This window comes from Hyalella azteca, unplaced genomic scaffold (assembly GCF_000764305.2).
Source record: "Hyalella azteca isolate HAZT.00-mixed unplaced genomic scaffold, Hazt_2.0.2 contig14792, whole genome shotgun sequence".
Lineage (NCBI taxonomy): Eukaryota > Metazoa > Arthropoda > Malacostraca > Amphipoda > Hyalellidae > Hyalella > Hyalella azteca.
The window spans coordinates 1-14,967 of NW_025944667.1; the positions used below are offsets into that span (position 1 = coordinate 1).

Below are 14,967 nucleotides of genomic sequence, written 5' to 3' on the forward strand. Positions count from 1 at the left end.
GTGACCCGCAGTGGGCTCGCTGCCCCATGTTACCCTAATAAGATTCCGCCAGAGGAAAGTCTGCGGTCGTTCCTGAAGAAAGTGAATATCGATTAACTTTCTTTTTAAGAATATTCTGAAAATTTGTTTTATTGTTTCCATTTTTGAAAATTGTTTGTGCTGCCTCAAAGAATTTACTTCTTTTGATAATGAGTCATTCTCGAATTTTTACAGCTCGCTGTGAATTTTCCTACACCAAACTATATTTTTAGTTCCTTCCACCAAAAATCTATGTTGCGGGAGAGGGGCAATACATATGGGCTTCCCCAACGGGATAGTGAGAAAGAATGAACAAACTATATAAATGAAGCATGAACTATATATTCAATGAACAATGCATATAAATTAACAAGCGAATTCATGAGTAGTAGTGCATCAGTAATCCTATGTATATAGTTAATTCAGACGGGAATTGCTAAGTTAACCAATAAAAAAAAACATTAAATTAGGCTGGGTCCATCCGTACGTCACCGGTGTTATCGCCGTGAGCAAGTCAGTTTCTCGGAGATCGACTAGGTCAAATCAATTCAAAGTGTGGGAATATAGCGGAGGAGCGCAGTGCTTGCCGAGCTTACGCCGGGACTCTTATCCAACGTTGCCGACAAGTTGCAGCTTCCTTCTTCACTGTTCACCGAGTGGGAAGACAGATGTTCAAATCAACGACAAAGTCCATGCGACGTACAGCGCCGGAAACGTTACCGTCTTGAGACTGGTACTTTGGCTCCGATTGCCTGCAGCCGCACCCGTCCATGGGCGGCGAATGAAGTAACCAAAATACAATAACTTTGTTCTCAAATGAATGGTTGACAGCAGCATCGGGGATAGATCCAAGGCATTTCCTTGCCGACCAATTACTGCGTCCTGCCACGCCCGTCAAGGCAGGTGGCTCAATCAAGAGTGAGCCGACCCAGGCTCATGTCCAACTTCAGCTGCGAGTAATGCATCGGAAAGAAAGAAGAGCGAGAACGACAGTCAGAAAGTCGGGCCGCTACAGTGCGACTTGTTTTAAAACTTTCAAATGATCAAAGAACGTCTCCCTCAGTAACGCCTATCTGACGCATTTTGACGTAACTCATTTTACTCTATCTGAATAATTTCCTAATCAATCACCGATTTTCAATTAATTCCAAGCTGCACAAGCGACTTATTATACTCTTTGATCAACTGACTAAGCATACGGTTGAACCAAGATACCGTTTGGTGAACCTGTACTACTAGTATCCTGTACGTTTGGTGAATCTGTTTCACATATTTAGGTTATCTTGCCTTTTGAGGTCATGCTGAGGGACCAACTGCTTGATTGCGAGCATATGACGCCCAAGATTATTTTTTCGGTTTAACGTTGCGTTGGTAAGGGCGTGCTTCAGAAGATAATGGCACCATGAAGTCGTGCCAACCTAAAAACGGCATGGAAAATAAAGGAGAAATCACATCTGATGCCAACCCAAGTTTTCGACTTTATTGCACGCATTTTGATTGAAACTCGATCTTGATCGAAGTCTTGAGACTTTGAAACTTGAAGTATCAAATAAAGTTTTTGGTTCATTAAGGTGCTAGGAACTATTCACCATATTCGTGTTTATATTTAAATCGAATTCATTTATGCTGGTATGTACACGAATCGATACCCATTTATTTTATTATACATGATATATGAATTCATTCAGCATCCCATATTATTCCGTATATTATAATTAAAATTGTGTTAAATTGAATATATTGTTTCCCATCATTACCCTTTGGTGGATGGATGTCATGTAGTACCGCAATAAAATATCTGTATGACACGTGCATCAAAATTAATATTCTAATGAACTATATGCTGTCACAGCAGTGAATTTCGCTCAATTGTTTCGAAGATATATTAAAGTGAACATTTCAATTAATGCGTCTGTTTAATCCTAGTCAGACTGCATAATTTTACAACGCTATAATCTTGGCTAAGCCGAGATTATAGCTCAAACCTTCGCCGAGAAGCAGACTACGAGCTGTTCCCGGTTGAGCCACCGCAGCTGCGCTCTGGGAGCCGCCGCGACGCCCCCAAACGACGTCTGGGTGCGATGCTCGTGGCAGACGCGCTCGAGTCGTGCCCGCCTCTCCGCGTACAACGCCTTTATTGAGTACATGAGTGATTGATAGTGTGTGTCATGATTTTCTATTTTTTTATAATACACTCAAATTGAATTCGATTAATAGATTTCAAAATTTTCATCCTTACATTTTCAAGAAACGACACGGATGTGCAAGACAGCTCATGCTTAACCTACTATAGTCCCTTAAAGACCTTTCGAAAATTGAGGTAACTTTCATCAAGCTGCTCACCTCTCGTCCAACATCATTTAAAGACCCATTTCTGAACTCCTCGACATGATACCGCAGAAACTCCAGACCTGGCGTGGCCTGCAATTCTTCCCTTGCCGTCTTTATGCCACCAACTGAAATTTCGGAATCCACTGAATTCTCCAAAATTTCTCTTGTCTTTATCAGAGAAGAAATTTCTGAAATAGCTTGGAGTGTAGGCTGGTTTGGATGAGTCAGAAATTTGAATTTCTCTTGGTACATCTGAAAAATTTATAATTTCATTACTGATTTTAATTTATACAGACAAGAAACTTAATAAGACTTCTCGTGTGTTTTTTCAACGATCATTTGTAGAGTAACAAGTTTTTTTCTTCTTCGGGGGTCCCGCTTATTTGACCTTGTTAACGTGGATGGTATACATACATAGACATAAGTTTTTTTCTATAGAGAATAAGAACCAACTAAAATTTAGACGACTAATCTGTTGTAAGCGTCTTCAGTATTGACATAAAATGAAAATCTATCCTGGACACAGAACATGAGTTATGTGAGTAATATCGTATACGTATATGATACTTTTGTTCCTTTTAAAACGTAATATGTTTTTTCAAAAGTTTTTGAAGCATTCAAATTCAAACTGATTTCTCGTCAACATCTATTCATATGTCATATTTTATAGAAATTTTATAAGACGCAGGCTTACCAAGAATAATCAGTCAAATTGAAAGTCTCTTCTAATATAATCAGTTTCACCGGAGAAGATAAGTGTATAAATTTAATAGGACGCAGGCTTACCAAGAATAATCAGTCAAATTTAAACAGTCTCTCCGAATAATCAGTCTCTCCGGAGAAGATAAATGTATATATTTAATAGGACGCAGGCTTACCAAGAATAATCAGTCAAATTTAAACAGTCTCTCCGAATAATCAGTCTCTCCGGAGAAGATAAATGTATATATTTAATAGGACGCAGGCTTACCAAGAATAATCAGTCAAATTTAAACAGTCTCTCCAAATAATCAGTCTCGCCGCAGAAGTTACCTCGTACGTGAGAGAGAACACGAGAACTCCAACGAGGACGTACAGTAACTTGGCAGAGTCCATTGCTCCAAAATGTTACATGCGTCCCTGGAACTTAGTTTAATTTCAACTCTGTGGAAACTATACAGTGTGGGAATGATTGAAACCTATGATTTATAAAGACTGCCCTATACCTGTAGAAATTTTCAAACGTACGTCGGCTTCAGGATATCTTTGCAGATTAATATTATTCGTGTGGATCAAATTGATAAAAGAATGCCTATCTGTTATTAATACAATTCGATCTCTACATAGATAGTAGCAATGAAATTACAGACAAATTTATGTAATTCTACTTCCGACGTCAAGAGGATTTTCCCTTAATATTTGTACGCAGAAGCAAAAATTAACGAATAAGATAGCTTCCATACAACGCGTTTGCTGTGTTCATCAGCTCTGAGCACAGAATGTCCAGCTGACAGCCTAAATCAATGTATATTTATGAAACAATGTAATCAACAATGTATATCTTTAAAATAAATCAAATCTAATCGCAATCGATAGAATGTTTAATGTACCTGACGAAATGGAGAGTTTCATGCTATGTTTATCATGCAAAGATTTTTACGAGACTTGAATTAACCTACTTTATGAAGCTTAATTATTGTTAAATTTCCAATTTTAGAAAAATTTGAACTTAGATTTACCAGCTCTTTTAAACTGTTCTCGATGTCGATTTTTCACGTTCCAATTCTTTATTTCTTTGAAAACTTTATTAACTATCTTTAATTGTTGGCAGAAGAACGGATCACCAACCATGCTATTTGGTTCAATACAATTTTTTTCTTGAAGGAGCTTCGGTAGTTACCGACACATTTTTCAATTATGTCTTGTGATAGAGCTTCTGAGACTGAGAAAAATTCCTGTTCTTGTAACTAAGCAAGACTTCACGGTCGGCGTTTTGAACACAACATGCCACTGAGAGAGCTTCTTGTTCAGATGCAAGCAAGACTTCCACCACAGGTGCAGGGTTGCCAGATGGAGCCGAGTGAAAAAGGCCAATTTAGCTCACAAAAAAGGCCACAAAAGGCCTCATTTGAAATTAATAAGAAATTCTTAACAAAATTAGAGTTTATTCGTCTTGGGCAAAACTAAATTTAGGTGTACTCGTCTTGGATAAAATTGAAGGACCAAATTATCAGAAAAAAAACGGGAATTACACTTTTCATAAAAAAGGCCCAAAACGGATAAAAAGGCCAAATTAATTTTTGTCAGGCCAATGCCTTCAAAAAAGGCCACATCTGCGAAATTTGGCCTGAAAAAGGCCCATCTGGCAACACTGCACAGGTGCACTAAGACGACAGGTGCCTTCTCACCTGACTCGTGTCATGAAATGAGGAATGGAGCGCTAGACGGCAGGTTCGTATTCAAAGTTGAATCAGGCAACAGATTAGCTACTAATTGGAAGGAAAAAAGAACAAATGATCGGTGACTTGTGCTGAAATGAATAAAATATTCGCAAGAAATTTATCTCATTAAATGTTCTGGAGTGCTGCATGACAGCTTTATATCACTCTGCTAACGCGTGCAGTAGTACTCTGCAACACTGCATGTACAGTGTTTACTATATTAATGTAGTTTGTCAGGAGTAGCTCCGTTTTACAAGTTTGATATAAGATTAGAAAATTGAATTTATTAACAATCTTCTTGTTCGTTTTCTCAATTAGTCGAATGATATTTTTCGCTTGCGTGGGAAGATCGAATAGCCGGTTTTCAAAAGTGCGTACAATGGAGACCGAACTAATACAGTGAATAGGGTACCCTAGAGTTGTCCCATTCGTCTATAAAAAGCGTGTTTAGAAGTTTTGATGCCGCTTAAGAGTTTTACTAAGTTAATAACCGTTTATTCAATTTATGATCGTACTCAGTTTGTCGGGTTCACTTCGGTATTTGGGTCGGGAGTTAGTCGAACATGAGACGCACCTCCACTACACGGAACATGCTACATTGCATGTGGAGTCGACATCATTGTTATAAAAACCGGATGATACTCGCTTAACCACGAATAATATAACCACATCACACCATATAACAGATAAACGAATGGCTAACTATAACCAACGCAATAAAATTCAAATTAATTCTCAACGACGATAATGAATTTTATTAATTGGTTAGTTAAAGCGATACTTTTTACTAAAATTTTTGAATCTTGTTTCACGAGCGGTAAACATCCAAATACCTAGAAATTTTCATTACAAGGCACAACGGCAATAAAAAAGCATCGCAGGTTTCACGTTTTTCTCTTTGTTTTTTTTTCGAAACTGCTTAAGAAATTCACCTGATATTTTCATATTTTTTAGGCACAAAGCATACGGTAAATTATTTATATGTAATTGCATTTCAAATTGTATTTATGAAATATGCTCAAATAAAATAAGCTTATAAGCGTACATTAAACATGCTCCGGCTGCTGATTACCGATGGACGGCTCAACGGTTGACTTGTTATTGAATTTTGAATGAGCTGAGGAAAATTTAAAACCATTTTAGTATACACAAGAATTTGTGTAGTAAATGCACCATCTGCACCTAATAAAGCCTTATTCAAATTTATTAAGTTTGAACCATAGTTGCGTACTTCAGAGCCTATTTTGCTGTTCTATCTCTGTTTTACTTTGCATATTGTTAAAATCTTACAAAATTCTGGCGTTTATGAACCACGTATCCCTTCTGATTAGAATTTCAGATAGTAAATAAATTCAAGAAGCGTTTAATTCAGAATTTCTGATATCAAAATTCATAATCATAATTGGTTTGGATTTGATTTTCAATGAAAAATTTATGGAATGAAACATAGCTGGCATCTTGAAACAGCCTCCGTTCTAGTTTATTGTTTACAATTATTCAGCTAGCGCAAATGTGCATTGACTTGAATCTTACATCTAAACCTTTAGCATTTCATTCAAAAGTAAACCACAGCCTATGTTCGCTAAGAGCATCTTTTTCCTATTATCGAGCTACGTAATAAACAGACGATCAAAGCATCGTAGCCCAGGTTTGCTTTAATTTTTTGATTGGGATGAAAGTCTTTTATCACAGTTATTAATGATCTAATTTACTTGTTCACGAAGATCTGTTGATTAAAGTGTATGTGCGCAGCTATGTCTAGTTACATATAATACGAGTATAACAAAGATGCAATCCAACTAAATTGATCTTATATAACATTAAATAAAGCTATAATTGTAACTTTTCAGAATGTAATATAAACAGCGACTATATACGTCATATTTATAATTTCAATTCGCCTGACCCCAGGCACTATAGCGCTAGACACAAACATCGCCAGCACTTTTGATCACCTCATTGGGGACATTTTTGAGGTCCGGAGGGAGGGCTGGAGGGAAGAGTACTTGGGGCGCAGCCCCGTTTGGTCTGAGGGGGTAGAGGAGGTAGTCCAGCTCCCTCATCTTTTCGGGGCTGATGTAGTGGAAGGTGATGGCGGTGTCTGAACAACATTCGAGACCCTGAGAACAACCGAAAACTCAGCATAAACTGATAAGAAATTAGTAGGCTGGGCGAAACCCAGTTCCCTGCCACCCACTACCCGTGTCAAAAACAAACGTCACCAGCTGAACAAAAGACACAAAATATGTTACAACAAAAAGTCAATCAAACCATTATAGTAAATCATTTTATCTTTCAGAATGTTAATTAGCAGCAACGAAATATCAATAAGATCTAAGTAAATAGTGATTATCCCTCAACATAACCTTGCACTGAAACATTCAACCCAAATCTGCACAAAAGAGGACATTCCTCTTGTAACACTGTGTATCCCAATAAGCGCTACAAATCTCGCCATTTTTCTCATCCATCTTCGCACAATTATTCCAAAAATTTAAATGATGTGCCTATCAACCGCTTTTTTCGTCATTACCCTCTTTCAACCGACCCTAATTCAACTACCAACAACATGATCAAACTCACATCGCCTTCGTTCACATCCATATGTCAGTTAGTTTTTCCCTTCTTCTTTCCGAATAATCTATACCATCTCTATTATTTACTTATTCAGTGAGTCCACCTACTCACTCATGCAACATATTATTATTCATAGAAACATATTAGTATTCCATGGCGTATCAAGCCTGAAATATTAGCCGTCCTCCTCTGAATGGATTGTAAATGAAAACCCACAACCCTAAAAAGAATGGTCTCACAAAGAGAGAAAAGTACAATTTATCTCGTATGATAATTTTCGAAATGGATTTTGATATACCACATCATTAGTACTGAATTTACCCCTAAATAACACCCATCCGCCACTCACCACATTAAGGGGGTATAGTAAGATCTCTGCCAGGCCCAGGTGTTCTCGAGGTTTTTAGGCACGAGGTGGTGGACGCTCCAGATGAAGAAGCGACCTCTGCCCAGCGAGTCTCGTGAATCCACTAGGTGGACACCAGCGTTTTATAAGCACAGACCTGTAGTTTAAAATTAAGTTCAAATTCCAGATCATTTTTAATTAATTCAACGCTGGAAATACTAATAAAAGACGTTCATCATTGAAAACTGCTAGAGCCGTGCCTGTGACAATTACCTAATTTTTTTTTTTTAATTTTAAAGGCCTCCCACACTCACCATTCCAACAAAAAAAAAAGAATTGATTTTGTTAATTAAACACAGGGAATGGTTTCATGTCAATGATCAGGGCCCCGACCTTACGCTGATGGTGGCCTACACCGACTCCGAGGGTCACTGAGCTGTGACGCGAGCGAGGAGCGGGCCAGGGCACCCAGTAAAAGTGACTTATGGGCGGGAACAACTTTTAGTGTTGGTCTAAAATTAAACCTAATTGAATTGTAATTCCTTTCACGATCAATCAATATGCAAGCAGTGGTAAGCACCAAGAATTCCTTACACTGGAAAAAAGCAAATGTTAAACTATATATCAAGCCCGCTAATTTTCTCAGTATTGAACTCAAGTTTCAAGTACTATTGAGTCCGATTCTAAACTAGATGACTTCTTCAGCGTTAAAGTACCAAGTGGCAAGGTGAAATATGAGACTAATGTTGTCTAACTGTTATTCATGAAAAAAGTATCTTTGTATCGTAAATCACTTTAAAACATTAAATTCAATTTCCAGGGATAAGCTCAATTGTTAGTTTAGGGTCTCTGTTGTGTCGTCTCCGGTGACAGACGCATTTCAGAATTTTGGAATTGCATTGAAATCTTTTGTAACATTTTTCATGGCTTTTTCTAGCCTATAATAAATACTTACGACCTTATTGATGATAATTATTATTAAATTATTATTTAATCTATATTATTTAACTTAATTCTTCTTATATATAAGTGCAGTCTGTACCACTTTAATGGAATTGCTTTCATAATGTGTTATATTTTAGAAATAATTTAGCAGCTTTTTAGTTATTTCTCAATTCGTAATTACAAGAATGTGAAGAATAAAAAACTAAATTTCCTGTTGCTGTCAGTATGAGTGGCGGCGATTGTACATTTTCATGGCAAAGCCTGCAAAATCTGCAATGACGAACCCATTTGCACGTCTTCTGGACCCGTGTCGTTAACTCTGGCAACCGAATACCTGTTGTGATAAGCATTCGTAGTAGGAACCGCCTTATCAACCCCCTTGAATATCTGTTGGATAAACATGCGTTAGTAGGAACCGCCCTATCAGGAGTATCAGCCCTGTTACGTTTGCTAGTCGTAGGATTTCAAAGTCCAGGCTAGCTATAAGGAGGAAGATGGGCAGAGACGAGACTGTAGGTTTGGGAACTGTATTTGGTGGAATCTGGTATGCAACTGAAGCATAACGGCTTGCTGGCCTTACATCACTCAGTGACATGACCTACTATTGACACTATAGTAGTTCTACTTGAATTTGATCATAATACGTAGACACGTAACAAGCCCCTTGAATACCTGTTGGGATAAACATGCGTGGTAGGAACCGCCCTATCAGATCCTTGAATACCTTTTGGGATAAACATGCATAGTAGGAACCGCCCTATCAGCTCCTTGAATATCTGTTGGGGATAAACATGCGTATTAGGAACCGCCTTATCAGCCCCCTGAATACCTGTTGGGATAAACATGCGTAGTCGGAACCGCCCTATATATCAACCACCTGAATACCGTACCTGTTGAGGTAAACTTTCTTGGTAGTTGACATGTACCTGACGCTACCTGTTAGTACGGAAATCAACATCTATGTGCCAAGAGGTTAAAATACAATATAAGAGAAGAATCATTGTTCATTTGCAACTTAGGAACCAGTTAACCAAAAATTTTATTCGATTAATAAACTTTCTAACACCCTTGTCTCGCATAACGAAGTCAAAATCAGCTTTCGAAATCCTCCCTCAGCAAAAGAGTGATGCAAATTTTTTATTAAAATTGATTAATAACCCCTGACACATGATTGTAAACTTCCTTAAGATCACCGCATGAGACAATAGCGCTTGATATAAGATAACCAGAGCTGGGCAGCGCTACTTTGAATTGTAGCGGCCGCTCCGCTACCGCTACATGCTCTAAATGTAGCGGGCGCTACCGCTACCGCTACAATTGCTTAAATGTAGCGCCGCTACATGTAGCTTAAATGTAGCGCTACCGCTACATGTAGCCCACTACTGCCCACCTCTGGTAACAACTAACATGTTGACACTAGTAACAGGCTGAGGTTGACAACATTACACCGAAATCTTTCGTACAGTTGTATTCTGTAATTTATATTATGTATGTATCATGCTGGTTCTTAAATAATATTTAATACTAATAATAAGTAGAATCTAAAGGCTTTATCTATAAATGTAGCGGTAGCGCTGTAGCGGCAAAACCTCATATCGCTACTTAAATATGTAGCGGGCGCTACCGCTACAATTGCTTAAATGTAGCGCCGCTACCGCTCCCGCTGCTGAAAATGTAGAGGCCGCTAGTAGCGGCCGCTACAGGTAGCGCGCTACTGGCCACCTCTGAAGAAAACTGAACATTGTTAAAATCCACCGAAAACATTGTTGAAATACTCCGAAAACATTGTTGAAATACTTTAAAAACATTGTTGAAATACTCCGAAAACATTGTTGAAATACTCCGAAAACATTGTTGAAATACTTTAAAAACAGTTTAAATATTCCGAAAACATTGTTGAAATACTTTAAAAACATTGTTGAAATACTCTGAAAACACTGTTGAAATACTCCGAAAACATTGTTGAAATATTCCGAAAACATTGTAGAAATACTTTAAAAACATTGTTGAAATACTCCGAAAACATTGTTGAAATACTCCGAAAAAAACATTGAAATATTCCGAAAACATTGTTGAAATACTTTAAAAACACTGTTGAGCTATACTGAAAACATTGATGAAATACTTTAAAAACATTGTTGATATACCCCGAAAACATTGTTGAAATACTCCAACAAGGCAAGCAAGAAATTTCTTTATTTAGAGAATATCATCATCAACGTCAATATTAATCTACTCACAGGCTGCCATACTGAAGAGCTGAAGCAGAAATCAAACTTGCTTATATTTTTAATAAATCCAACGAATGGATACGGTAAAGTTAACTCGTGCGCTATGGCAATATATATTTCTTCGGCTTGTAAGAAGTGATCGTCATGTGTTTCTTCCATGCATGATGGATGTTCCAGCAAATAAATTTTTCTACAAGTGAACTTACCGTTGGATCGATTTAGTGAACTCACTGGCTATTTTATGAAACCTGAGCGGATCATTAAACACTGTAATATCACTTTCAAAACGCGTTCGCTTTCATCGGAGAGAGTTCTGCATTTAAGACCAACACATCCCACTTCAAATTTGTCACTGCGCTTCGTCATCACATGAGCCTAGCAGATGTTTCCTTGGCTGCTCAGATGGTGGGGGCTCGAAAATTTAGATCGCTTATCGTTTGACTGATATTCGTGAGAATAATTGTTGCAATAATTTTATTTATTTTATACAATTTCAGCTCGGCAAGATAAAGATGAAATTAATTAAAATCGTTTTACATGATCGAGAGGACAAAGGTACCGCTAATCGTTAAATTGAGTTTATTAATCAATTAATCACAAACAGTTTTTACATACAGTGTTTGCAGTTTTCAATGCAGCATCTAAGCTATTAGTAAAATAATAACGCAAGTAGTTTGCATGCCAAGTGAAAATATTAGTAATACTCGATATTTTTTATGAGAGTCAATTGCCTGCAATGATCAAATCGGAATAATTGCCACTTGCAGGTGCTGAGGCCTACCGACGAGCGGTAGGAATGAATTTTCAGCAGAAAAATCAGTCATCAGTCAAGCGCATCAGCCACAAAAAATCAGTCATCAGTCACGCGCATCAATCACAAAAAATAGAACTCAGTACCCATCGCAGAGAGTGACAGAGAGCGCATTTTCTCGTCGACGAAAACATGAAGTCACGGACGGACAGACAGACGGACGAACGGACAGACGGACATGGCGAGCACAATAGTGCATTTTTTTTATAAATGACAAAAAAGCTAATAAGGCATCAGTCACAAAAATCCGTCACACGCAGACGAAGTCAAGTTGAACAGTCATCCTGGCATTAACATTAGCTTCAAATTATCAAATGATCAGTAAAAAATCGTAGACTTACAATGAAATGTTGATATATTGTAGAATTTATAGAATTACTATAAATGGCTCCCTATTGTATAATAGCTCCTGCATTTATTGTTATTTTTTCTAAATTATTATCGAAAGATACAACCATAAAGTTTCAAGCTGGAAAGTAAATTTTAAAATATATTTTTTTACCTAGAAATAGCTTCATTCCACCGATCTCTTTGTTAAACTATCTGTTATTAAGTAGAAATATCGGCTGACATTCGTTAGGGAAATGATTCATCTGTGGTACACGTGACATAAACTCAGCTTAAACGATGCTATCATTTAATGATGATGAAACAGTGGTAGTGGTCATGAGCGATGATACGACACCACCATAATTGATGTTGGGTGAATGAGTTCAATTTACATGGGATGATAACAAGCGAATAATCCTTAATCTTGTCAAATTAATTGTCACATTCCATAAGGGCATGCATAAGTCTACTGCAAGCATAGATGCTATATGTAACGATCTTTTCGTCAATCTTTGTGAATACCAGCGCCTGCACGTAGGCAATTCGGTACCGCACTAACGTATATGAGTTCGGTCAGCATGCTCGCTCATAGCTAGCGAAATCATGAGCTGCAAATTGCTTTCGTTCGTATTCAGCTTTTATAAATTCCCTTCAATTCAGAAATCGTTTTTCGCACTCAGAAAAACGAATGGGTCATGCTGTCGAAATAGTGACTCGGTTTTTACACGTAGCACTGATACGCTCATTGGTCATACCAAACTGGGCCAAGCTGACCCACACAAGTGCAAATATGCACCGCTATTTCGACAAGGTTTCATTCATTTCTCTGAGTGACGCATTTCTCTTCTGCCGCACCGCGCTCATAGTCGCCTCCCCTGCCCCTAAAACACGGGCGCCTCGGCCCTTAATTTTTCACTCGTCCCTTAATTTTTCACTCGGCCCTTAATTTTTCACTCGATCGAGTAAATCAATGGGCAGATGCTTTATAAATAGAGGTTCCGCCAGTTAGGCTGTTTGCTAATTGATAATAAAATGTTACTTATGGTATAGAGCAGCAGTTTGGGAAGTTTTAATTGCCTAAATTAAGGAGTTTTGTCTTTGAGTTTCAAATATTATAATCCTTCTGATCCCCAGTTTTCGGATGAGAGGGTTTTCAATCATAAGAAGCAAAAGATTCTTGCCGTGTATAAAATAAGAGTTGTTTTGCATGACTTGATTCACAATCATGCGGTATTTCCATGGCTAAAATTTAGACTTAATTTAGAGTCAGATACTGTAAATGTTTGGCCATCAACATTTTCAATCCACATCCTTGAGCTGAGTTCTGAGTTATTTTATCATCTGTGATACACGCTATTTCACTTAAAATAATAGGCTCATCACATACAATGTACATGCACACGTTAATGAAAATTTTTCATGTGAGAAATTTATCATTCCAAAAATTGTTCCAATTTTTTCTACTCTTTCATCTTAATTCCGAATTTTCATCATAGTTCTGGACTGCTTCGATGCTTTTTCTCATACTTATTGTAAGTCAAGCATTATTTACAAATTTTAATACGAAGTCGTGCGCTAGACTCTTTCGATGCGAAGCTACCGTGCAGAATTATTCATAATTTCATTGCAAAACCGAGCCACTGCCTCCAATTACACATCTGTGGGCACCTGCCACAGGAAATAAATCTCTGCAGAACACTTGCGGCACAGAAGAACATGCGATCCGAGAGAAAAACGATCTTTGCGAACGAGAAGCATTCAGCATAGTTTCAGTTAAATTTTGAAATTACAGGCTTTTCGAATGAGCAATAACTTGGATGCTACATAAGAAATATCTTGGGCGAACAACTGTATGTGATTACCCCCATAAAATCGCATAAATGAATCCGTTATGCTCTTCTCTCACTCAAGGGATATGATCTTCATGAATTACATATGTCTTAACAATCTGTGATTAAAATCTATTTATTGAATAAATGAATTATTCACAGAAATTCCAGTTTATAGAGCACTGCTTTAATGTGTTAGCACCAGCAATCTGTTGAAAAAACGTTGAAGTTTCTGTGGGGCTTGAGTCTACGTGTAGCGCAGTGATGGATTTGTAGCGTGAAGATCATTAGTTTAGAACTCGCTCCGACGTAAATAGACTCCATACTTTTGACAGCAACCAAATTTTGTATTGCAACATCAAAAAAAAACATTAATTTATTGGCAGTACAAAAAATTCATTTTTGGACATTTAGAAAAGTGATTGAGTGGTAAAATCGGTAATAATCTTGAGTGTTGTACAACGGTGGATATACGTTCTTTAAACAGTTAGACCAGCCACCAATTCTTAACATCACAGAACATGTATAGCTTGTTGCTAGTCTCGAACACGCAACTCACTACTTCAAATTTGCGTTGCTTAGCCGCCCGGCCTCCTCGCCAATTCGACCAGAACTGTAGCAGGTAGCTGGGATCGAACCCTAGCTCACTGCTCCAGCCTTGTTGCTTTGAACTGTAACCACTGGGCATGCATCCTGAAGAGCAAATGGTTATAATCCTAAAAATGAGTCGTAACTATCTTAAAACTGTTTAGTATTATCATTGATACGACGAAGCAGAAACGCAGAAACGTTATTTTCATGCGTCATTCCTGCGAGGAAATACAATAATTATTGTTCGTCGTCGTCCAAACCGTTCAAGTGAATTGTCAAGTCTCTTCTTGTGGCTAAATAAAATATCGAAATGGCGTTATGATGGTTCAAAGAAAACCAATTTTATAGTGTAACTGCTCACAGAACTCTAATACAGCCTTGCGATGGCTCATATAACATTAATATTGTAGTTCAAAGGCTCAAAGTAAACTGATATTATAGACTAACTAACACTAGAATTATAGACTAATTCAACTAACACTAATATTATAGTGTAGTGACCCCGTTAACGGTAGGCGCAGTGCGACAATGAGAAGCG

General features: G+C 37.7%; 2 protein-coding genes across 2 annotated transcripts; both read right to left on the minus strand.

The window, feature by feature from the left end:
* Positions 1-1,164: 1,164 nt before the first annotated feature.
* On the minus strand, positions 1,165-4,382 carry LOC108669242. Its single transcript, XM_018156546.2, has 4 exons — positions 3,382-4,382; positions 2,362-2,601; positions 2,004-2,150; positions 1,165-1,436 (listed from the first exon to the last, which is right to left on the minus strand). The coding sequence occupies exons 1-4, from the start codon at positions 3,442-3,444 to the stop codon at positions 1,284-1,286; spliced, it is 603 nt and encodes a 200-aa protein (XP_018012035.2). The 5' UTR covers positions 3,445-4,382; the 3' UTR covers positions 1,165-1,283.
* A 1,369-nt stretch (positions 4,383-5,751) lies between these two features.
* Positions 5,752-10,887, minus strand: LOC108669241 (glycoprotein-N-acetylgalactosamine 3-beta-galactosyltransferase 1). Its single transcript, XM_047884172.1, has 7 exons — positions 10,878-10,887; positions 9,515-9,573; positions 8,922-9,024; positions 7,696-7,837; positions 7,563-7,566; positions 6,725-6,889; positions 5,752-5,886 (listed from the first exon to the last, which is right to left on the minus strand). Exons 1-7 carry the CDS (start codon positions 10,885-10,887, stop codon positions 5,803-5,805), a joined length of 567 nt encoding a protein of 188 aa, XP_047740128.1. The 3' UTR covers positions 5,752-5,802.
* Between the last annotated feature and the right edge of the window lie 4,080 nt (positions 10,888-14,967).